General features: G+C 40.6%; 1 protein-coding gene across 3 annotated transcripts in view; it reads left to right on the forward strand.

Annotated features, from left to right (window-relative positions):
* cdh22 (cadherin 22) overlaps positions 1-23,266 on the forward strand; it is a 197,201-nt gene extending 173,935 nt beyond the window's left edge. For all 3 annotated transcript variants that reach the window (XM_086040608.1, XM_086040609.1, XM_086040607.1), the window contains 4 exons: positions 5,553-5,670; positions 11,600-11,749; positions 12,030-12,131; positions 20,223-23,266. In XM_086040608.1, coding sequence (XP_085896734.1) covers positions 5,553-5,670; positions 11,600-11,749; positions 12,030-12,131; positions 20,223-20,770 — 918 coding nt within the window. In that variant the 3' untranslated portion in view covers positions 20,771-23,266. The remainder of the gene's footprint in view (positions 1-5,552; positions 5,671-11,599; positions 11,750-12,029; positions 12,132-20,222) is intronic.
* Positions 23,267-25,658: the final 2,392 nt, after the last annotated feature.

Raw genomic sequence — 25,658 nt, forward strand, 5'->3', positions numbered from 1 at the left:
TCTGAGGCCTGAGACGCTGGCAGAATGTATTAGAGCCCACACAACACCTGCTATATTTCACATCAACGCAAACCAAATCAACTGTCAAATTGCCTGCAATGAGTTTCCAAACTTTTTCACAGAAGGATGCTCCTGGCATCCATGTTGTCGCTGCAAATGGGCCGAGACTGTCTCCTGGAGTGCAGCACATGGCTCCATCGTGATGCATCGCGCAAGTTGAATTCTAGTCTGCATCTACAGTATCTATACTATAGTCTTCTAGAGTGATTATAAGATGGGATTTTGTCAATGTTCTCGCAAGTCTTTGGGAGTCAGAGCTCGTCGAGTGAGTATAGGCAGTGTATGTTCTCAGTTATCCAGGTCATGTTAATCAGCAAAGGTTACATTGAGGGCACTGGACTCCAAAAGGCTTCTTCGTTTCAAAATATTTAGATGTGAGAGACAGTCATTGGGTGGAGGGATTTCAGGAGATTGTTGTAATTGCCTGACATCTCTCCTCCAAAGATGTTCTCACTCCACAGGAAAAGTTGTTTTGTGGCATTTCAAATGAATGACGGTTGCTATGCAGACCAGAGTCATAAATGGTGACTCCACACCTGAACGTTCTGAACTGAAGAAACCATTTGGAATCAAGGTGAATATCTTGAATATCAACAAGAAAAGTCCAAGTGCCTCTCTTCATCCTTTGTAGATTAGTCAGGTGAGTTAGCTTTGACAAAGAAAGCTTTCTAGTGCCAAATTTCAGACTCATGGGCTTTTATTGTTTGTTGCTGGTATGTTCTTTTCCTATTTATTTGATGAATGTGAAAGATAAAACTTTTCTCTCAATGCTATCACATCATTTTTCACAGTCTATGCGGCTGAGCGGTAACATTTTTCAAGCTGAAGGAATGGCAAGTCCTTTAACTACTGAGAGTCCCTTTTTCTCTCTATTTTTCAGCCCGGTGCACTTTCAGCTTTATGCATAAAAGTAATTTCACTTTTAATGTGCATTTCAAATGGTCTGACAGCTGGCACCCCCAACAAGCTTTATTCAATCAAGCTCCATCCAGCTAGTTCCTCAAGGGGGGGTATGGGGACAGGGGGGCGGTGTTATGGCACCGTCCCCCGCCTTTGCCTAATCCTATCCCAAACCGTAACCCAAGCAAATTAAATAAATAACATGTAAACATAAACCCTAGCCAAACCTTTAATTTTCTAACATGCATGAAATCCTCCAAAAAGTTTTGAACCATAATTATTTTCCCTCTGAGATAGTAAAGCTCTGTGTTGTAGCATATCTAGCAATACAACGTAACAATTGACATGTTCAGCTGTGTTGCTCATTCCACCTATTCAGAATTAAGTTCTTCTACTTTAAATGTGACTAATCAGGGTTTCCAAAAATCTAAAATACAATAGCAATTGGTGTAATGGGAGAGGCGAAATAATTGACTGAAATACCATTTCCAAATTCTGTCACACACATTATGAGCAATATTGATTTTTGAGTGGGCGGCACAGTGACGCATGTGGCTAGCATGTCTGTGTCACATCACAATTTCTAGGTTTCAAATCTCAGCTCAGACATTTTTATATGGAGTTAGCATATTCTCGTGGTTCTCCTAAATGTTCTGCAAATTGACCAAGGGCGCGCAGGATTCCCGCCATGCTTCGCCCACCTCTTGGTATTTCCCTGACTGGATGCGGAGGGACAGATATCATACAGCGGGCATGTGTGCATAAAAGTGGCCCGGCTGGCAAGCCAAACACTAAGCGTGACCTGAGGTCACGTCAAACCTGTCAGCTCGGTTGTGCCGTCTCACAGCCGAGCCGAGTGGGTCACAGTGACAGATTACCTCCGTTTGACCGTGGTGTCACCAGCATCCAATGGACGGCTCAGTGTAAAAAAAATAAATAAATAATGTGAGGCTTGTCTGAAACTCGCTCATGACATCAGTTCATACATGAGAAATTTAATAGCGCATCGGACCAGCGAAACAAACAAACGCTCAAAAGATTGGGCCGACAAAGCCAGAACCTGACAACACGGCGCTTCTGTCGGTGGCTCCGGTGATGTACTGCGTCGCTGCGGATGCTAGCGTACGAGTCAAATGTTAGATGAATGTTAACGACTTGAGACTCATCCAGGTCATTGCTAGTTTTAATAGATTCATATCAGTGGCGACAAACAAGGGCAGCCGCACCAAGTAAAGCTTCATTAGCAAATGAATATGTCCTCTGATGCGCAGACAACAGTTGTGTGGTAACGTTAACTTTAGCAGTTATTTCGTAGGATAATAAATGCCGTCACACTGCACTGTGTTGTACTGTCAGTTTCACAATACGGGGGTAAAGGGGTTAAGCCAAACGGCTATGGCTCAGTGAGGTGTAGCTAATCATGAGTGACATGTTTAATCATTTATTTTTATTTTGGTCCTTAAAGGTATTTAACTCCATTAACTAAAAGGAAAAAAAAGTACATACAGGAAATGTACTTGAATGCAAGTATACATGAAAATTTACTGTCAGTTACATATAATACACATTTTTTATAACTTGGGACAACGGGAAAAATGTGCACAAAACAGTTTCCATCTTTTATTAAATTAGCGGTAAACGTTATTGAAACAATATTTTCGTAAAGCTTGGATAATGCTATGAAGTGACTAACAAAATTGGTAAAATCAGCTCAAAATAACTATGTGTAAACTGTATGCGTTTTTTCAGACAAGACCAAAAAAAAAGAAAACAAAATAACTACAAAACTGATGGTTTTAAGGCTAACAAGAATATTTGTGACTGCCACTCGAGATTGTATTGACAAAAGCCTTCAGAGATGAATGTCCCTTATATCATTTGATGTCTTGGTATTCATTTATTGGCTACCTCCCGTGGCTCCCCTGAAATGGAAATGCCTTCCCTTCCTCCCGCAACCTTGAACGGTCAGACGGGTCCTGAGCAGGCGGGCTGCACTTTTGGGAAAGTCTCCCCCTCAAGCTTTCCAGCCGAATGAGGAGATTTAAGGGGGTCAAGAAAGGGGAGCAGCGGATAGAAATCTAATTAGGTGATTGTGCTTGAGGGAGCTGCGCGAGCTACTCGATAAACTCCCACACAATCCGCACTCGCCTCCTCTTCCGTCATTCTCGTCCTGTAAAAAGTACAAGTATAGTGCGTAAGGGTGAAAGGACTCATCTATAAATAAAACTGGGTTTTATTTCATCAAGCGGTTGCACAAAACAAAGTCATTTGGATCCAGATGTATTTTGAAGTAGAGGTATAGTCTGCTTAAAAAATGTGACTGGATCAAGATGATTTTAGTTCATGCAACCACGCAATAAAATAGAGTAAATTCAGTTGTTTCAGTGTAGAGTCATCTTATTACATTTATGCAGAAGCTCATTAAGATTTTTCTTTGCAACCTTGTTCAGAATGGTGGTGGTTTACCTCGCAGAAAGTTTGGCTAAAGCCGCAGATGGCGACTTAAGAGTAGCGCCCCAGCTGAGGACTCTGACGCCAAAAACAGATCAAGGCTCACTTCATACATTTCTTCAAAGATATTAGTCTCGGTTGGTGACAAAACTCCTGCTTATGATGCTTAACCCCCTCCCCCACTTTTTGACTTGGAAATCACATGAGCCTGAAAGGGCTTTGGAGAATGATGAGAAGATGAGATCAGGTCTGCTTTGGCAAAGACTTTTTCGCTTGTATGGATCACAGAGGAGCGCTGGAGTTTGTTGTTTGCGTGTGAGGGATCACACAACAAATATTGGCACGCATTGAGGGACTTACACGTTTATTAAAGTGTTGTTTTCCAAACGTCTTCATAAGAGAAGGGTCGTTGGCTATGTGTAGCGGTTCGCCAAGCTGGTTTTAACACAGCTGGCGTAGAATCAGTTGCCATTAAATCATCAATCGCACTTGCCCTCTGGTTCAATGCCAATCCGTTCAGTCTACTGGGACAGGATGCGGCTTAATGAAACGTCAGACAGTGTATTTCAGTGAGGTCTGGTACGGGAATCAACCAACTTGGCAAGTTCAGATGGCGGGAAAATCTCTGAGAGCAAATAAGGAAATGAGGATTCGGGGGCCTTCAGTTTCTTTGCATTCAGACACTATTTTGCCATGTGGGAAAAAAAAAGGCAAATTAATCAAGTCTTTATTAAGAGTGCAGGGCATGTATTAAGGAATTTTAACATGCTTTTTCAAACCAACTCTGTTTTTAATCTCAGACTTGTCTATGCATCATGTCCCAACTGACACACTCACCTATTTTTTATGATAAATACAAATAAAGTACAAATATGAAAATAAGTTATCCACTATACCATTAATAGAATAAAAACACTTTGAGCGCTTCTTTGACCCTGGTGACAAATGAGGGTGATGACATGCCCTTCCCCGTTGTGAGGTTGTGCGTTTGAAATGCAACTTGGAGATTCCTGTATACCAGCTTTGTTCCTTGAGTCACGTGTCAGTTTAGAATTTGAATCAAATGAAGTAATAAAAACAAAAAGGAAACATGTAAACTGTACACCCAATGCAATTCTTCAAAGTCTCATTTGAATCAATAAAGGGACTACTTATTGAATAAATACACACTGTTTTCCAATCCACAAATCCATATTTGACACTGAGTAAGTCATTTAGTGACTAAATTGAGATGAGGTCACCATTGTCTTTGGTTCGTTAAAAGTTGGAAAATGGGTTGGGGTTCGAATCTCATGTTCTCCCTCGTTCGCCCGTTTCCAACGGGAGGTCTGGCCTCCTCATGCATTCTAAAACCACAGATGTTATTTTAATTGAAGACCCCAAATTATATAAAGTGGAAGTATGAATGTTTTTTAAAAAATGTCAAACGACACATCCATTTGGCATTTGCAGCATTGAAATTGTTTGAAAATGCAAGAAAAAAATATGTACAGTTTATTTTATTTTATTTATTTTTTGCGTATACACTTGTGTCTTCATTTTGGCACACGGAAGACGTTGCACCGAGGAGTTTTTGGCCAACTGCGATGTGAGCCTGCAGAGGAACGGGTGTCGTCCTCAGAGTAGGAGGATGAATTGTCACAGAGCCTCTCCGGGGATGTTTTGATGTCTGTTCAGCTCACCGCGAATTGTATCTCACCGCATTGTGTCCACGCAGAGTTCTCCAAATTGGATCACAGTTGAGTTTTATCTTTGAATGTTGAATGCGTTTTGTGCCTTTCATTTTCTCCCATCCTTTTATATTGCAGTTGCATTTTGCTTCTGGCTAAAGTGCATGTGGCAGCCTGAGTGAAGATTTCTGTTGCTTTATGTTCCGGGAAGCCTTTCAGTGAGGTGTTTTAAGAGTTTGGCCCGTATCTTTTTTTTTTTTATAATGCAGATTTCTTTAGAAATACTTTGCTGACTTTAGACCTGCTCAGCTGACACTTTCAATGAAGGCCTTTGGACTCCAAAATCTACTCAGGCTTCATTCAAGTTGTCTCTAAATCGTGGTGGTTTTGTTTACTCTATGTGGATCCAACCATTGTCTGTCTGTAACCTTTCTCACAAGCCATTTTATCTTCCGCATGTCCTCTCCGTAGATAATTCACACCATCAGTGTGGTGGACAAAGATGAGCCGCAGACCGGACATCACTTCTACTTCACGCTAGCCCCGGAAGCCTCCGGCAATCGACACTTTGACCTGTGGGACATCAAAGGTGAGAGTTTCTGGTTGAGGAGAATAGAGACTGTGCATTTGAGGAAAGCGGCGCATCATTAGTGTGGATGTTGCTCTGTGAGCTGTTGTTGCCAGTTAAATATTCTCCAGACTCACGCAACTTGTTACTTTCAACGATGGCAGCTTTGAATACTTTGAATACTTGCTACGGCAATACAGTGGTGGCGTGAGATAGTTGAATTTGTTCCGTGACCATGTGTGTAACTGCTTGTAACTCGAAAAACGTTCACTCAAAACACGTGTATCTTAAGTCATTCACTGCCATTGACAAATTTACTTGTCTTTACAGTCCAGCCATTCAATCCCAGGAATTTATTTATATATTTTTTTCACATTCTTTCAAACGTTAGGGTAAAAGAGGGTCTGAAAATGTCTGGCAGTGAATGAGTTAACTCATCTTTCTCCTTTGAAATGAATGGAAATGCCACTCATCCATTCCAGAGTCCAAAAAGGACATTTTTGCTTCTATTCACTGGACCTTGTGTTGCTCCTTTCGTGTGTGCCTACCTTGGTCCCCTAGGAGCAGAATAATGGCAAAGACACTTGTTCAGTATGCCACAGTAATATTAATCATTCTTTGCAGAGTATAAAAAATATATTTCTGTGAGTATTGTTTTCTGTATTTGTTGCTAAAAGGTTTGTAACTCCGTGACACTAATGCTAAGATGACTTTTCTAAAGCGCAGCTATTTGGTTGTTTTAACTACACAACATGTAATTCCCTTTATTTAATATTTAGTTTGACAGTAAACTTCAACTAGGAGTGGCAATTAACAGCTGGGAAGCCTCTTTTTTCAAACATTTTCCACACTGCCAAAAGGGTGCTTGTTGTGAGGTGAGATGTGTTGAGTTCTCTACCACCTCACAGCACTCAAATTTCATATTTTTACTGGTAAGTCGAGGCAAAAGCCGTACAACATCTTGTAACTTGAAAAACCTATAATAACAATAAATATATATGACTTTTAAACTCTATTTCTCTTGGATTGTTTCATGTAATGAGCATATTTTACGGTTCTTTTCGAGCACAATCAAAGCTATACTGTATTTGCAGCAAGTTGACAAGAAAAATACGACAAACTTGCGATGATGTAAATATGTATGGGCTCTTGATTGGCTTCAATAGAGATGATTGTAGCTCACTAAAATGTGTATGACACGATGGTTTCCACAAAAAAAAATAATTTGACAATTCTACTTAATAGTTGTTTGGTTTGGCATTGTTAGGAAATTGAACAATGCCATAGTCCAAGTAATGGACCCAAGCACTAATACAATCTCATATGAACCAGAGGATATACAGAGGGTATTTGAGACGTATTATCGCGAATCATACTCACAACCACCTCTTGTGGGCGAAGAACGCGTTATGGAATTCTTAGATAACTTGGAATTACCAAACATAGGTTCGGAGCAGAATGCAATGTTGACATCAGAAATGACAGCAGAAGAGATTCAAAAAGAAATAAGTCAGATGAAATCGGGAAAATCACCGGCAATGGACGGCTCTGGAGCCTCCTTCTTTAAAACATTTAGACGTGAACTAACTCAATTTTTGAAAGATTCATTTAACTATAGTCTTAGGGTTGGGAAGATACCTCCCTCGTGGAAAGATGCCATTATCACTGTTATTCTGAAGGAAGGGAAAAATAAAGAGCATTGCCATAACTATAAACCTATATCACTTTTGAATGTGGACTATACAATTTATACCTCCATTATATAGCCAAGAGGCTGGAGACATTGATGCAGGACTTGATCAATGAAGATCAGACAGTCTTTATTAAAGGAAGACAAACACAAGATAATATAAGACGGAGCCTACACGTAATAGAGAATGTATATAGCAAGGGAGAAACTGCACTTTTGGTTAATATAGGTTTTCGACAGTGTGAATTGGACGTTTCTGTGCAAAGTACTTAGGAGATTTGGATTTAATGAAGAATCAGTGAATTGTATTAGATCATTTTATCAGGAACCTCAAGCGAGGATGAAAATAAATGGTGGCTTGACAGGACGATTCACCTTAGAAAGAGGTACAAGGCAAGGATGTGGCCTCTCTCCGAGCCTCTTCGCATTGTTTATTGAGCCTTTGGCACAAATGATTAGACAAGAAGAAGATGTAAAAGGGGTGACCATAAGGGACGAGGAACATAAGATAGGGTTGTTTGCTGATGATATATTGATTTATCTAACTCAACTTGACACAAGCTTTCCTAAACTGATGAAGCTCTTAGAAATGTACGGCAGATATTCAGGCTACGTAAGTAAATGTTACAAAAACGCAAGTCCTGTCGATAAATTTTGTGCCATCCCGGGCAATAAAGGACGTATACAAAATTAATTGGAGAGGGAATTCCATAAAGTATTTTAGGAGTAAATATAGTGAAAGAAAGGACGTATACAAAATTAATTGGAGAGGGAATTCCATAAAGTATTTAGGAGTAAAGATAGTGAAAGAAATGGATAAACTATTTGATGCGAACTATGCAAAAATAAACCCAGAAATTAGGAAGGATTTGGAGAAGTGGCCAAATATGTTTTTTGATACGAGCTCAAGGATAGAGGTGGTTAAGATAAATGTTCTGCCAAAGCTGTTATACCTGTTCCAGTCCCTGCCTGTGCTGGTTCCGAAAAAACAATTTGTGGAATGGGACAAGTGGATATCGTGGTTCATATGGGGAGGGAAAAAACCCAGGGTCGGATACAAAACTCTGCAGCTTCCAAAAGGCAAGGGCGGACTGGCTTTGCCAGGACTCCAGGAATACTTTTACGCTGCGCAAATTAGGCCCTTGATATACTGGTGCAAGGATGGGTATGTTACAAAATGGAAAAAATATAGAATTAGGGATGACTGACACTGAGATACAGAATTTAATAGCACACAAGGTGCTGTTGAAAATTCTAAGTAGCAAATTGGGAGCAATAACCAAAACTACAATAGAAATATGGAATGTGATTGTTGGAAAATATAAATTGGAAAGAGAAGCAAAGATTTTAAGCATCCACCAGCTCCAGGATCTGGAGGGAATTTAATTGGAAAAACATGGTTAGATTTTTTTACTACCCACAAAATTAGGAAGGAAATAGTAGCCACCCAACAAACATGCTGGAGATTATGCGGTCACATAGATGTTGACCATGCACATATATTCTGGTTTTGTCAATGATTACAAGTATATCGGGATGGAATTTGGTGTGCTATAAGGAAGATAATGGGCTATGAAATACAGAAAACATGCAAGGTACTCTATTTAGGGAACTTACCACGGGACATAGTGCAGAAAGAAGATGAGTATCTTGTTAAAGTGCTTTTATTAGCAAGCAAAAAAGTGATCACAAGATTATGGTACAAAACTGACTCACCAACCGTGGATGAGTGGATGTGCACTGTGGAAGAACTATTTGTAATGGAGAGAGTCACACACCGAATACGAAAACAAGAGGCTCAGTTGGAAGACAAAATGGAAAAATGGAAAAAATGGACGAATTATAGAACAAATGAAGGAGGACAATGACATCACCATGGGACAATAGAGACTCGATGTATGAATGTGTTATATTAGTAAATGTATGTTCGCCCGTACACTGTGAATTGGTAGTTTTGTCTGTTTAGTTTGTTGCTGTTATGGGAAAAAAACGCAATAAAACATAAGTTTAAAGAATAAAAATAAAAACATTTAAAAAAAAGTACATTCTACATAACATGTCCCCTTCAAGCTTGTTGTTCTTCTTGGAGACATAACGACCCAGTTCCCCAAGTTGTTGCGTGTAGAATTACGCAAAGCACAGCCCAAATGACAACAACTATTCCCCTAACAAGTATGACTGCCAACTCACCTAAATAAACACCCTGAGCGGCCGATTGAGTTTTCGCTAACTTCAGATGAGACGCCGTTTATAACCGCGGCACACATTCTTTTGCCCGGTTCGCGTCGTCCACGTGGGCAGATCCTTGATTAAAGGCGCAGACTTAAGCCAACGTGACACGCGGCTAAATCAAGATTGATGTGACACCGGGAAATGTCACGGGAGCAGCCTGAGCTATGGGGAAATGTCACCGCGCTGGCTAAGGTAGCGAGCGAGGCCCGCCGCAGCCTGACCGTGAACCTGCACGCACGCACAAATGGGCAGGTAGATGCATCCCTCAAGCTTCCTCCAGCTGTGTATACACACGCATTCATACTTGCGCACATCCATCAGCGGGTGTTATTTCCTTCTGTGCTAGCGTGGCACGGTGTGTATGCGTGTGATTAAGTATACATAAAGGTCGCACATAGCACCGACCCGACGCACATGTTTGTTTACATTTTATATATGGTAGGCCACGGAAGATAATCAAAAACATCCACAATACAGTGAGCCTTGCATATCTAAGTGTGTGTGTGTGTGGGGGGGGGGGGGGGGGGGGGGGCACACATCACACAGAAAATCCTCCCACCCGTTCTCGTTATTGGCTTCTCCCGTGTCTCCGCTGGTGGACGCAATTGTCAACCTGTCACTTTCAATCTGTCGCATCTTCCTCCTCATGCCGTCTGAGAAGCCTCTGCACACACCATGATGAAGAGAAGATAAAAAAAAAGAGACCCCCCCCCCACCTCACCTACCTATCACCAACACGGTCGTTCTGATAAACACTCTTAATGTTGTCAGTGGTCGTCAGTCGCAAACATCAGCACGACAAACTTGGCTGATTCTTGACACGCCGCTTGTGGCAACAAAAGTTACTTTGCTTGATTAGATTAAATAATATTTAATCATTCTCTTACTTCCATCCATCCATCCATTATCTCCCGCTTATCCGAAGTCGGGTCGCGGAGGCAGCAGCTTCAGCAGGGAAGCCCAGACTTCCCTCTCCCCAGCAACATCCTCCAGCTCTTCCGGAAGGATCCCAAGGCGTTCCCAGGAAGCCGGGAGACATAGTCTCTCCAGCGTGTTCTGGGTCGTCCTCGGGGTCTCCTGCCGGTGGGACATGCCCGGAACACCTCACCAGGGAGGCGTCCAGGAGGCATCCTAATCAGATGCACATTCTCTTACTTTATTTCTCTCATTCCACACTTCCAAAACATGTATCGACTGGATTTTGTCTGTTTTTACTTTGAGTTTTACATCAATTTATTTTTAATGTACAGCAAATGTTTAAAAAACAAACTGTTCTGTTCCCTCAATTTCTGGGATTAAATAGCCGGACTGTGAAAAGACAAGTACATTCGTCAATGGCAATGAATGAGTTTATATTCATAGAAATACACGATTAGATAATGTATGAAAAACATTTTATCAATAATAGTAGTGGTAGCATCTCAGAAAAACCCCTCACTGGTTTTTATACTTTTTGTGAGAGAAGCCTTGAAGTGGACGACAAAAGCTGCCATGTAAAAGTCCAAAGGACAAGTTCAGGGGCATCATGTTCCCATACACAAGCGCTAAAAGAGAGATTGTCTTCGTCACGTGCCAGAAGAGCACCGGTGTGGCATGGATAATGGTGATGTGCGTTCTGGAAGATGGATTGCTCGATATCTCCTATGCAAGTGTGCCCACCAAGCTGCTCCGACTCTATTTGTCAAAGCCTCCGCAGGAATTCTCGGCCATCCATCTAAGTCTGCAGGACGGGCTTCATACACAAAGCGGTGATGTTTAATTTCTGTTTATTCTGCTTATTTCCTCCCATGAATTCATATTTGTATACGGGAGGCAACACATGATAAATGCTGCGAATCTTGAAGAAGTTGTTCCGTTCGAAAAGAGCTTTAACAACATGTTGATGGTAAACAGCATCTCATTGTCGTTGTCACAGCAACTATTGCCCACCTACCTTAAAGGTGTCTTACATTGGCGGAACAGCAATAGGTATTTTCTTTCAAATTGTGACAACAATGCATCATGGGTCTCTTTTACCACCCAACCCAGACACCACCGCCGCCATCCGGACGCAGCGCTCGGGCTTCAATCGCCACGAGCAGAACGTCTACTTCCTGCCCATCCTGGTGGGCGACAGCGGCCCCCCCTCGCTCAGCTCCACGGGCACCCTGACCATTCACATCTGCGGCTGTGACACAGGTGAGCACCATTAACAGCAATCACCATCACCATCAGCATCAGCCGCACTGAAAGGTCATCGGTGTCGTTTTGCTTTGTGCGCACACACAATTTTGTTAGCTGCGCATCGCCCCCAAAAACAAGGCCAGGCCACAAAGGAGGGTCAAAACTGTAATATACTGTAAACTTGTCTATTCCACTCTGGATTACTTTAATCAGTGTCCACTGAGCTGACTAATGCCTTTGCCTGGATATAATGTGATTTCCCCCCCCCCCCCCTTTCCCTTTCTTTCTTTTACAGCGGGAGCCATCCAATCCTGCAACGCCACAGCCTATGTAATGAGCGCAGCTCTCAGCCCCGGGGCACTTATAGCACTGCTGGTGTGCATGCTCATCCTGATCGGTAAGCCGAAAGAGGTAACTCATGTATGTATGGTTTGCACAGAGGATAAAAGGGTGGCTGATGGATGGGTAAGCACACTTGCTTAGTTTGTAGGGACGATTCGATTAAATCGGTCGGACGATTGTTGGATTACCTTTTTGTGAATTGAGTTTAGCACTTTTCACACATTCCACACCATGGGATAATCAGTGAGGAAAATCATTTGGAGGACATCCGATCTGTTTTTTGCTGATTTTAATCCGGTTTGACACACCACACCACACCACAATAATCTTTCAGGGCAATCTTTAAGAGACATACAATAATCGTGCCTTTCCTGAGTTTAATTGAAAGGGGTAAACATTCTTACATTTTCCCCCGATTGTTGACATGTGTGGACCAGGTTTGAAACATCCCAAATATTGGATAATCTGTCATAGTAATCCAATATTTGAGCCTCTGCTACCCTTGACTAGCTACGTGCCCAGTTTTTTTCCATTTATCCGTATGTGTGCACCCTGCTTATGAGACACAACTTGGAAAATATGTAAGCGTGGATGTGTGTGTAAGTGTTCTTGGCGTCCTCTTGGTATTTCAAGGCCAGCCGAGCGTATTCTCCCATTGATTTTCAAACCTCTTTACAGTGTTGCAATAAGTGGGAGACTCTCCCATAAGGACGGAAATTAAAGCTTTACAATATTTCTCGGTACTACAAATGCTTAGAAATGTTTGGATACGAATTGAAATTAAATAGCTTTTGAAGTGCTATTTTTTACTTTCATAACACCTGAGCCACCAACGCGAGATCCGTAGTGAAGTGGCACCCTCACTTAAAGCAAACTTTTCCTTCCAACTCCAATTTTCATTAGCCTATTTAACCACTTAACCAAAGCATTTTTTTTCTTTTTCTAACAAAACAGCCCTCTCTTTTATTATGATGCAGCTTGTGTAAGCATCAATACCACCTTCTGTCTTATTGAGATTAAGTGAAGGAGCAACAGGCTTGACACTGGCACGTCTTTACACATGCTCGTACAAATGCAAACACGTTTTACACGCAGAGACTGGTGAGGTTTGGTGTTGTTCCGTGTGAACTTTTTATGAATAGTCTTTTCACCACAGGCGAGCGCACGCCGCCACCTGAATGATGGATGAGGCGACACCCCGCTGCTTGCAAGCGTGACTCACACCGCTATCCATGTCTTGCAAAGTGCTCGTCCTAACGAGACGTCTTATGAATATGCCTCCATTAAGCAGAACATCTTCTCGGGAGCAGAGCATCACTTATTCATCACCTTTTTAAAAGCTTCCACAAACACATTGCGTATAAGTCAGATGCAGCCTCTTCGGGCATTTCAAGACAATTGTGTGACTGTTTGTGTTTGTGTTGCGGGCCACATGAGCTCAAACACCCCAAATGAAAAGCATTTCAAGGACTTGGGATGCTTGAAACAAAGCACATGCACAAATATAGCACTTTAGATTAGCCCACTCAAGGAGTTTCTGCTATTTTGAGAACGCTATTATACTGTTTGCTGGCACCACTTTGACAAATTTCAGAACAGGGGATAACGTACACATTCACAGGACACTTTATTAGGTACAGTAATCCTGAACTATTCTTATGTTAGTATGCAAAACCTTTTTAACCATTAAAAATAAAATTGAAAATTAAGCAACATAGTGGTTGCAATGAGATGAATAACAATAAACATTTAATAATTCACAGTACCATACATTTTGGGATATCAACAGTTTGTCTTCTTTTTAGGATATGAATGCTATAAAAAAAAAAAGAAGTCATTATTAAAAACCTTATTTTCATTTTAAGAAAGTGCAACATCAATGATTTGTCTTCCTTTCAGGACAATAAAATGGAATACATATATTAACCATAAATCTTTTTTCTTTTGTTTTGGTTCTCATTAGATATATTTTTAAGACGCAAGCAGTGGCGGAATAACAATTTTATATCTATTGGGTAATCTGTAATTAAACTGCGTGAGTAGAAGAAACACACTCACTAAATCAACGTGCATGATATTCACATTACCGCAAGGGATGTAAACATGAGCATTTGCACTTTATTACCCTCTTTTGCTTTTATCTGCATCTTCCACAAAGGCTTGTATCGGTTTAAACGAGTGAGTGGTTCTTGTCGGTGTTATAATGTCACTCAGGCTGACTGATTGGTAGAAAATGGAGTGCAGCGTCTTAGCAAAGCACTTTAGATTGGCCGAAGTCACAGGAGCGTTAACATTGGGCAGCAGCAGCAGTCGAGCTTTAGCTCAGTAGAGTTTTGTGTGGTGAGGTGCCATAAACTATCAACCATGCCTAGTAAAAGTGTATATATATATATATATATATATATATATATATATATATATATATATATATATATATATATATATATATATATAGATATATATATATATATATATATATATATATATATATATTGGGACTGATCAGGTAGCTTGTTGCTGCTACAAAGAAAATGAGTTAGGCAGCGGCGTGGGTGTTATGTCACTTATACGTGTGTACAGAAGCCTACACACGCACGGAGCACCTTCGCCGCCACCTTCCTGATTGATTTCGCGACACAGTTAAATGCATCATCAAGTCATCTAGGTCCCTTTTGTTGCAGCAGGCACGATATCCATTGTTGTCGCTTTATAGGTTGCTCGGCGGTATGAAACGGCGACCGGAATTGGACACGAAAGGCAAAGGAAATGCCACCCTGTGGTGTTCCAGCTAATATCAGTAGTGACACCCTCCAACTTGGAGTTAAACTGCAACGCATTTTCAAAACAAGGCGTGTGGGTTGGGAGTGAGTATAAAGGCTAAGTGTGCACGGCATTGCCGCAGCGATGTGCACTCGGACGTCGCCCGCGGAGTATAAAGAAGCCTTGAGCCATGATTGGTTAATACCTGAGCCCTCAACACGTGCTATCATTTTCAGTCGACAGCAAGTGGCAACATTCTTAAAGTTAAGTAGCGTACATGAAAAATAATATATACACAAAATATTACATTTTTACTGCTGAAAATTGATAAATGTGTAAAATATCCCTTTAAGTGACTGATGTCCGACCTATACCGGTCTCTCGCCCAAAATCAAGTGGAATAGGCTCTGAGTTACTAAGGATCCTAATGAGGAAAAGCTCACTAGAAAATGGATGTATGAATTATTCTATGAGTGTGTGCACATGGTTGCAGTGTGTAACTTGTTGTTACACAACAACAGCAGCGGTAGCAGCAGCTACCAGCTATCAGCAGCTATGAGGCATCTTCCCTCTCATGAGATGGAACCACCTTTCTGTTACATCAATTGTCGGCTGAAAATGAAAACAAATTTCTCCCTAATTACTTTACAAACAAAGTGTTCCTCCGTCCATCCGTTGAAAGGCCCGGTGTGATGAATCCACGCCGCCGCTGCACAGCAGCATCTGCATGCTTCCAGTCCAATTAACTCCCCATCTGCTGGCGATGAACTTCCGGCTAGGGCGGCGCAGCGTAGCCCGGGGGCAAATTAACCGTCTTGTCAGGAGTGCTTATCGCAACATCTGTACACACGCTCGGGAGGGATGCGAGGCCATGCGTGGAGGAGTGCAGCAGGTCCATGAGGTTCCTACTTGTGTTGCAAATGGGTGGACGATTTCCAGTAAATTTTCTTGGGAAATTAAGATGGGGAATTTGGGAAATAATTCAATAAAAAGCAGGACTTATAAGATATATTTGTAAGTATGTATCATTTTATCAAGTTTTAAATATTTTACTGAACAATCAATTATTTCATGGATGAACAAAAAGGTGAATGTTTTGAGTTAAATGTTACTCAAGTCACCCACCACCTAGCCCATTCACCACCAGTGTTACTTCCAAAATGTAATACATCTCATCATGCTAGTTACTTGCATTTGAAAGTAACAGATTTCTTTACAATATTACCGTTTGCATAGAGTAATAAGTTACTTTTAAATTGCTTTTTTTTTTTTTTTTTAATCGGTGATCGATTTAATAATTCTTTCAGTGTTTTAAAATGAAAATGCGAGATTTGCAACCAAAGATGGTAAAGTTAACGGTAAAGTGGTAAAGTGTTTTTACATTTAGTGTTAAATAATTCGACTCTATGGTGGGAAATCACTGTCTGACTAATATTTGTATCAAGAGTAAGATGTTGGGTTTTTTTTAAATCTAAATATCGGAGCTAACATTTGGTCCAACAAATAAACAATCCCAGACTGTACACCATAAAAAAAATATCAACATACTCACACAAATTTACACACACGGGACAGACAAGTTTATATTGCCAATGTGTATTCCTATTATCAATGAGATGATGCATTTATTTTCATGTTTTGAAGTACAATTGATGACGCCTGACTACATTTGACAAGTCAGAGATTCAGATTGTGATGATTGATTCGGTTAGCAATCTACATTGTCTAATTTTGTCCTGTGGCCCCGATAATGTAAAGCATTATAAGAATCGGTAACTTTTATAATATTCCAAAACTATAATGAGTAACTCGATGACTTTGTTCCCGCCTAAATGTAATATATGACTGTAACGGGTTACTTTTGTAACGCGTTATCCCCAACAGTGTTCACTACTGATGCTAACCTCTAAGTTAACTGCCTTTTCAATAGCCGTCGGTTCAAGTGTCTGTGTGGCTAATAGGCAGCGACGCCGGCATGCTATCAGCGAAGGTTTGTTCACAAGGTTAAATCCGCCACGCTCGGTCTATTTGCACAAGAAGCATCTGCACATACGAATGAGTTGGGAGTTTTTTTCCCTGCTGACACTCGCCTCATTAGGGCTGAACCCACCGTGCCCGTTTTAGTATACGCGGAGGTGCGCGGTCGCAATTTACCACGCGACCGTTTCCCCCCCAAACCCCGTGGCAATTAATTCGGCCCATTCACGGCGGGGAACAATAAACACAATTGTTATAGGCACGGCCTTCCCAGTGGAGCCCAGCAAACAATGTGAGAGGAGAGTGATTGGATGTTATCAGTGAGAACTGGTGTGCGGCTTCCACATTCCAAGTTCAGTCAGGCTCGAGCCTCACAAGACTCTTTAGGTGAGCAGGAAAGTGACTTTTTAGACCATTTACACAAATCGTGGCTATTATCAGGAACGGCTGAGATGATTGTATTCCAAATGGCAGGAATTTAGTGGAAATCGGACAAAATTTCTGGGCCGAGTTGTTCTTTGCAGGAGCCCTAGAAATTGGCAAAAAGATCCTTAAATGGCCACTTAAAAAACTAAAGAACATATTTTTCGGGCATTGGCTCTAGATACGTCTTTGTGGGTCACTACATAATGGGAATGCCAATCAAATGTCATGTGTTTCAGTGAACATGCTTCAGAGGCTGAAAAAATCCTTAGTTAATGTTTGAAGGACCGTAGAAATGACCAAAATGGTCCTACACTGCCACTTGAAAAAAAGAACGCTACTGCATCTTCTCGGGCATATTATTATTATTTTTTTTTTTCTTGAGATCTTTTTGGGGTCTACTCATAACAGAGGTCAAATGTCATGTGGTCATATGTGTCAAGTGAAAAATGTTCAGAGGCAGAATTTTCCTCGAAAAAAATTATATAAATAAATAAATTGTATTTTGAAATGGTCCAAATGACCACAACACAAGTTTTCATTTACAGTAATGCTTCCTTTTTAGGCTATAGTGTGGTATTTTCACTCATAAGATGATTGGCAGCCACCCCCACCTGAGGACAGAAGGCAAATGATGGAAAGATTTGAACTTCCAAGACTGCCTTGAACTTTTCCATCTAACAACGCCAGTATGCAAATTCCCCGGACACAGCTGAGGCGATGGCTTTGCTGTGTGCATGTGTGCCGTTTGTCTTTCTGTTAATGCTTGTTGTTGGCGGGTTCACAGCATCAAAGACTGCGCATCCGCCTGGGCCTGAACCGACCATCTTATTTATAGTCGTTTTATCTCCGCCAGCAATTTCAGGCATTGATTCTTGAAAATCACCGGGTAGTGATCTCTTTCTGCTGGCATCCTTTAATTGGTCTATTCTACAGATGGGACGCAGCCGGATGCCAGTCAACTCAAACAGATTAATTGTAGCTGCTTTAAACAATATGCTTGGAATAAACAATGTGTAGTGCAAAACTAAAGTGATCGTTATAGAGTAATGGTAATTTGAATGTCACGTTGTAGACACTGGAATCATATCAGCGTGACGCAAGCTTGAAGTGTGCTCCAACCTTTGAAGTGGAAATACAAATATGTATTTCTTCGACAAACTGTATCACAAAGTAACCAGTGGCACGTTCAAATATGCAGCATAACATCATGTGATATTATTTCGTTTTTAACTGTATCATGCCGCTCATATTGGATATCAAAAGGACTTCTGCTGTACTGTATGTCTTAAACTTACCTTGGTGTGCATATGTGTGTGTAGTCTACAAGCCCCTGTTCAAATATTTTTGGTGAGAAAAAAAATGATACCACAATATATTATTTCAAACCTTTTTCCACCATTAATGTCAAATGGTCATAATATGATCGGGAATGTGCCTTCAAACGCATGTTAAATGGAAGTCAGCACACCATTTAAAATGCCTCCGATTAATCCCAAATAAAGTCCAGATGTTTTAATTGGCTTTAAATTTATATTTTAAACTCAACTAAAATATGATGCCAGCAATAACACCAATATTAATGATACTGCTTGTATTTATAATACTGTAATAATATTTATATCAGTTTAACCTAACTAGAAATTGCAAATTAAATTAAAAGTTGTACTTAGCCAGCAATATTTTTTTAAATAAATAATTACTATGGAACTAAAAAAAAAATTAAAAAAAACATTCCTATGCTTTCATTTATTTATTTATTTAATCTCTGATGTGTAATTAGTGAGGATAAGTGGTTTGGATAATGGATGGATGGATGTAATTACAAGTAATGTTTTGCTCTTTAAAGTTATTTGCCTCATTTAAAGTGCTGATGCATCCTCACAGTTTTACTTTCTTCAGCCTTGACTGAGTATTGAAAAAAAGCTCGTCCCTCCCGCCTTTAAGTCATTTAAATCATATTTTTGGGCGAAGCTGCAAAATCAATGCTCATGCATTTCAAATGGAAAAACGTAACAATACACTGAAATGCCCATACCCTCCCCTTAGCCTCCTGCTGTGTGTTTGCTCCCAGACAAGTCAAATCAAAGTTGCAATGGTGGCGCTCATTGGAAAGTCCGTCATGCATGTGTTTTTAATGTAGAATGAAAAAAAAAAAAAAAACACTCAATTAAGTGGTGCATGCACATGAGATGCTGTGTATGAGGTTCGCTTCTGGGAAAAGGACATTTTGGTACGGGCAGTAAGCCGAGTGGAAGTACGAAAATTGTGACAACATTTCAGCAGAAAGAAACTGTCAGAAACCAAATAAGGCATAAACTACCGCATATGAAAAAACGGTTCTACTGTAATACAATCCCACTACTGAACTATATTAGAGAATTGAGATGGTGCTAATACGCTGAATGTTAGATCCCAAAGTAGAAGTGTTGATGCAAAACATACAGTTTTATAGAAACAAACAAAATTAGATGGACGGAGCAACAATGGGAAATAGATGCCGCTAAAGTAAAAATAAGTAGCAAATCTTTAGTACGCAAGTAAAAAAAAATAACTCTGGCTAGCTCGATGAAAGGAACAGAATCTTTCACTGCACAAGTCAGACAGATTAACGAGAAAAACAGAGTCCAAACAGAATCGAAAGTTTATAAAGAACTACGAAGCAAGATAAAAGGAATATGCGGAGGAGACTCTGCCCACCCACGCTACCAAAAAGACAACACTGTAAACAGATAACGGGACCATGACACATGTTTGACGTACACATCATCTACGGATGACGCAGCCCATCTGTCTTTTTTGATTATCAAATGTGGCCCTTGAACGGAAAAGCTTGCCCACCCCTGGTATACGACCCATCGGGTTTTCTATATTGAGTCTCCCTTTTAAGGTTTAAGGCTGATGGCTCGATGATTAAAGCCTCCATACTTGAGGCTAAAAATGTTTCTTTTGACCGTCCTTTTCTTTCTCCTCCCGGCCCCTCCAGTCCTCGTCTTGCTCATCCTGACCCTCAAACGCCACCGAAAAGGCCAACGGATGGCTGAGGACGAGGAGGACATGCGGGACAACGTCATCAAGTACAACGACGAGGGCGGCGGCGAGCAGGACACTCAGGCGTACGACATGAGCGCACTCAGGAACCTCTACGACTTCCCCGAGACCAAGAGCGCCGCCGCCGACTCGGTCCCGGACATCCGCACGCTGCCGCAGTGGTTGCAGGCGAACCGATTAGCAAGCGGGGCGGGGGTGGTGGCGGCGGCGGAGGTGTGCTCGGCCGCTGACTTCTCCCTATTCAAAGGTTACATCCGCAAAAAGGTGGAGCAGGCCGACGCCGATCTGTCGGTGCCGCCGTATGACTCGTTCCAGACGTATGCCTTCGAGGGCACCGGCTCACCCGCCCTGTCGCTCAGCTCCATCCACACACTGTCTACCACATCCGAGCAGGATTTCTCATACCTCAGTGACTGGGGGCCGCGATTCCGGCAGCTGGCAGGCTACTACGCGCCGGGAAAGCCCGATGAGGACGGGTCCTAGCAGAGCGTCCCGTCCCGCAGAGAGACTTCTTCTATATTCTATTCTTTCTTTGTCTTGCGTTCTCCTAAAACACAGAGCAAAAAGACCTCCTTGTCTCACACGGTTCCTCCGACCCGCTTTTGGCTTTTCTGAGGGACTTTATTTGGAAATTGCCGCGAGAGAGAGAGGAGATGCCAAACTGAAGGCAAAAGCAGCAGGAAAGATTCCAGTAAATCTTTGAAATACTGTACAGCGCGGGGACGTCTCTGTGTGTCTGTGTGGACAAACGTATTGGGACGCGCATTAACATCAATGATTAACATCAAGCAGGTGTTAGACTAGAGCCAGCCATTCATTTTCAATACTGGTTCTCATCAGTAGCGTCACAGGTAGGCTGACTTTTGACAAGAGAAGGGGGGGGGGAACAATCGCAAGTCAGACGCAACGCACAGATAAACAATTCACAATCATATTCACATCTATGGAAAATTTTGAGTCTTAAAATGGCCCAAAAAATGTCTTTACAATACCATGTTGTATGCTGCTCCACTAGTCAAAACACGGCATTCTGATTAATATCGCATTTGTGGAGTATGAGTTAAGCAGCAAAATCCGCCTGTTTTTAGCCATCTCACGTGGCAGCCATTTTGTCACTTCTGTCAACTGAAAATGACATCACGGTTGCTCAGGTAACGGCCAATTACAGCTAAATCTGTTATCTGAACCTGAGCCATGATTGGTTGTTACCTGAGCGTTGCGAGCAATTGTGATGTCATTTTCAGTCGACAGCAAGTGGCAAAAATGGCTTGTTTCACACGCCCGGATAATTCGCCCGATTTTAGCCCCAATCCTCCCCTCCCGGCAAATCATAAGGACGCTCCGATTATCGCAATGGCTCCAAAGATAATCTTATCAGATATTCCTGCCGCGTGTGTGGTGTATGATCTCGACCGCTTGGAAGGACGTTTGGGCCGCTCCGATCTCAAATCAGGGAAATTCATGTTGGATTGTTTTGGCCCGATTTATCACCATCTTTGGTGTGAGAGACGAGGAGACGAAGGGAGGCTTGGCGCATCAAGCGGTTGCAGCCTGTGGCAGAGGCGGCGCTTTCTCTTGAATTGGAAGACGGTGTCTGCCATCATGTAGATGATTCCACATGGAGAAGAAGCTCATCGCTAAAGGCTGTAAAAATTCTACTTTTACAAGTTTTTGGAACCACAAGTAAATGGAAGCTCTGGGAGGGCAGCATTCTATAAATTGAATATAAATCGTGCGCACTCATGGCCAACCACGAGCCGCGTTTAAGTGGCCACGCCAACAGACTATCTGGAGGAAATATGCATTTTGGGGTGTAGGCATAGCTGGCGAGTTAACTGCATGTTCATTTGGAACCAAGGCACTCAATTTCTTCTAAAGGAGGGTGGGGTGATATATATAAATGTGCCGAAGCGCATCACTGGGCCCCGTTTGAAGCCTAACCCAAAAATCAGGTAAACTGCAATGGTGAAAAACGCTATATCACCGCAACACAGTACAATATCCTCATACATTTTCAGCAATTATCTTGAAACATGTTTAATGTATTTAGGAGAAAAAAAAAATCTTTGACTTGACTTTACACAGTCTTTAAAGGATAGATGATGATTTCAGGTTTACAGTATGACCACGAAATGACCACTTCTTCATGTCTTTGGTGCACGTTGGGAGTTTCGATAACATTTTACACCAGTCACACTAAACTGTGGTTCGATTGTTGAGGGTTGCGAGTTTGATCCTCAGCTAGCTTCAAGGTGAATACTGGTTCACAATCAGGTGTCCCAATTATTTTGTCCACTCAGTGCCCACACTCAGATAGGCGACATCATTTGGTTCCTCAGACTTTTTTTGCTTTGCACACTGGATGCCGCAGATAGCCAAGTTAACCCTTCAAATAAAGATTTTTTTTTTGTAAAAGGGGTGTTTATTTATGTATTTATTTGCTTTTGTATTAATTTATTTACACGGACTTTCACTGGAATCTGACACTGGAAGGCAAAAAAAAAAGGCAAAGAAGAAAGGAAGGATGAGCTCACATCGAGGTTTGACTCTGGAGTGCAGTATATTTGTATTTTTGTTTTTCTATGAGCACTTTTGCTAAATACAAAATGTGAGATGGATGTTGTGTAAAAAAAGGAAATGTGGAAAAGAACAATTCTACGCCTCCGATTGTTTTTTTTCGGGGGGTGCAAAGCAAACAATTGTTAACAAAAACTTATTTTTTGTTGTTGTTGACCGACTAGAAGGCACAAATGATACAAAATGTGTTTCGTGCAATTGACGATTTTATTTCCTAACTTTTTGTTGTATGTGTAAAAAAAATAAGTTAGATTTGTGTCATCTTTGCTCTTGATTTTTATTTTATTTTATGATTTTGTACATGAAGGCAACGAGGTTTAAAGGTATAATGAATGAACTGGTCGCATCCTCCTTATACGACAACTTATAATTCATGTTGACCTCAATGTATGGAAAACTGAAAAAAGAGAGAAAAATACAAATAAATATTTAATTTTTTTTTATAAACTACATTTGTTTGTGTGCACTCAGTCAAATACATGTGAAGTTGTATCATGTATATTATAATGTTATATTTATTTTATGTTTTGCATATGATACTACTACTTTAGGGGCAAATATTTGGGCGGACTGGAAAATGCATAATATTGCATGTAGAAAGTCTAAGTCACAATAAATTAATATAGTGGTCGTTTTAAAAAGTTACTAAATTGAACTTGTAGCACAACTTAATGGGTTGTAACTTTACTGGCATAAAAATAAGTTTGTGGTTATTAGTGTGTGGTTATTAGTTTTTCTGAAAAAAATAATATTAATAATACGGAATTAGGACCTACTATTTTTATGAGCTTTTATGAACCCCCCCTCACAAATTTTGTCACATGAGACCCATATTTTCCCTGCATTATTATGTCATCTTTTCTAAATTGGACACATTCATTCCTGTATTCTACAAATACTATTTTTGAAACATTATAACTTTGCAGTCAGATTAATTTCTATTTTGACTTTACTTCGATTAAAAACATTACTTTATTTTTGTAAATGTCCAACTTTATCCCCATATGTTGGTTCATGTGCATATGAAAACGTTAACTCATTCTCTGCCAGACATTTTCAGACCCTCTTTTACCCTAACGTTAGAAAAAATTTGAAACAAATATAAATACGTTTCTGAGATTGAATGGCTGGACTGTGCAAAGACAAGTAAATTCGTCCATGACAGTGAATGAATTAATTTGCATTATCTTGCGATTGTTTGCCGATGATTTCTCCTGAGTTGCGAGTATTGTGCTGCTACACGATGTGCGTTGTCAGCAGGGAGGGATTCACAGATGAATCCTGGATGGAAACAAACGGATCCATTTGACATCCACAGCCAAACAAAGAGCCTTCTGTCATCCCGCCGCTGCCACCCCCACCCCCCGCCCCCATAAGGCCGCCTTCTGCCAAGCTAGTCGCAACCGTAAGTTCGCTTTTATCTTTCTCGTCTGCTGCTGAACCTGTGTTCATATTCAAAGAAAACAACAAAAGAAGTGGTTTTCGCGAAGAGCGGCACGGCAGCCCAGGCAATTACATTAAAACATGTATTGCACTGGAAACCTAATAAGAGTCACATTTTCCAAGAGTAACTTCGACCTCAGGTGCCATGAGACTTCTTAACCTCTGCTGTCTTGCAATGGAGAAATCAAAATGTAGGTGTGTGACAAAAAAAAAAAATATTGAATCGGAAAATGAGTTTTGATTTCAAAGATGTGAGTGCATCGAATCGAACAAAATTGAATCATTTCACTTTATAATTTATGGCGAAGCGCATCAAATCGTCTTTTATTGGAGAGAGATCATCAAAGGAAATGCCACATTTACAGACTTGAAAGGTCATTCATATGTATGTAATATGACAACAAGAAACTCATTGCGTCAGGGACGCTTGAACTGAGCCGGACCATATCGAATCGAATCGTAATCTTACTTTATTGAATCACATCGCCCTTCAATAGCAACCATGTATGTGTCAACTTATCAAATTATCTTTTATAGGTGACCCACCTCTACAAAAACTAATACACTCTTTGCTGCGAGCTACCAAAGGAGTATTTTGTCATATTTTTTTCTTTTTTAGAATAATCACATTTTTTCAAGATAAAAAAAAAAAAAAAAAATCAAAGAAAACAATTTATTTTTCAATATATTTATGGATTTATATTTAACATAACTGGTAATTTTGTAAGTACAAAGTTGTGCTGTTAAGACAAGACTATAATATTTTTTATTGTTTTATTTCTTTTAAAGAAGAAAATATTTCACCAATTCTTTGTTTTTGTTTTGCAAACTGGGGTGTGGGGGGGTTGTATGATGGAGTCAAACTCATGCGAGCAAAGCCTTTTTTATTTGAATTTGTTGTTGTTTTTTTTTAACAAATGTATACATTAGATACAGTGGTATTCTTATTCAGAGTAATGCAATATTTATTTTCCTGAATAAAAGTGAGATTTATACTTTTCCTTGGGGGGGAAAAAAAATCTTACAAGAATCTTTTTTCAACAGCAATAACCTTACAATATGTATAAAAATGTTTGAGAAAAAAGTCTTTAAAAGAAGGTCTTAATTTTTCAAGATGGAATTCTGTAAAAGCCAAATATGTTCTAATACAAATAGCAAATCAAGCAAACTGTTTTTTTCATCCCACTGTTGTCTGGCGTGAGTGTTTACCATACGACTTTTATGAACGTGTGCCGCTCGGTTGCACGTGTTCTTTGCTGCGTCTCTGCCAAACAGCGACGATTAACATTAACCTTTAACTCAGCACAACAACAGAACAGTCAAGTAAATGTCACCACCGGCATAGAAACAC

Source organism: Filicampus tigris, chromosome 9, assembly GCF_054856515.1.
Source record: "Filicampus tigris isolate MCC_2025a chromosome 9, RoL_Ftig_1.0, whole genome shotgun sequence".
NCBI classification, from domain to species: domain Eukaryota; kingdom Metazoa; phylum Chordata; class Actinopteri; order Syngnathiformes; family Syngnathidae; genus Filicampus; species Filicampus tigris.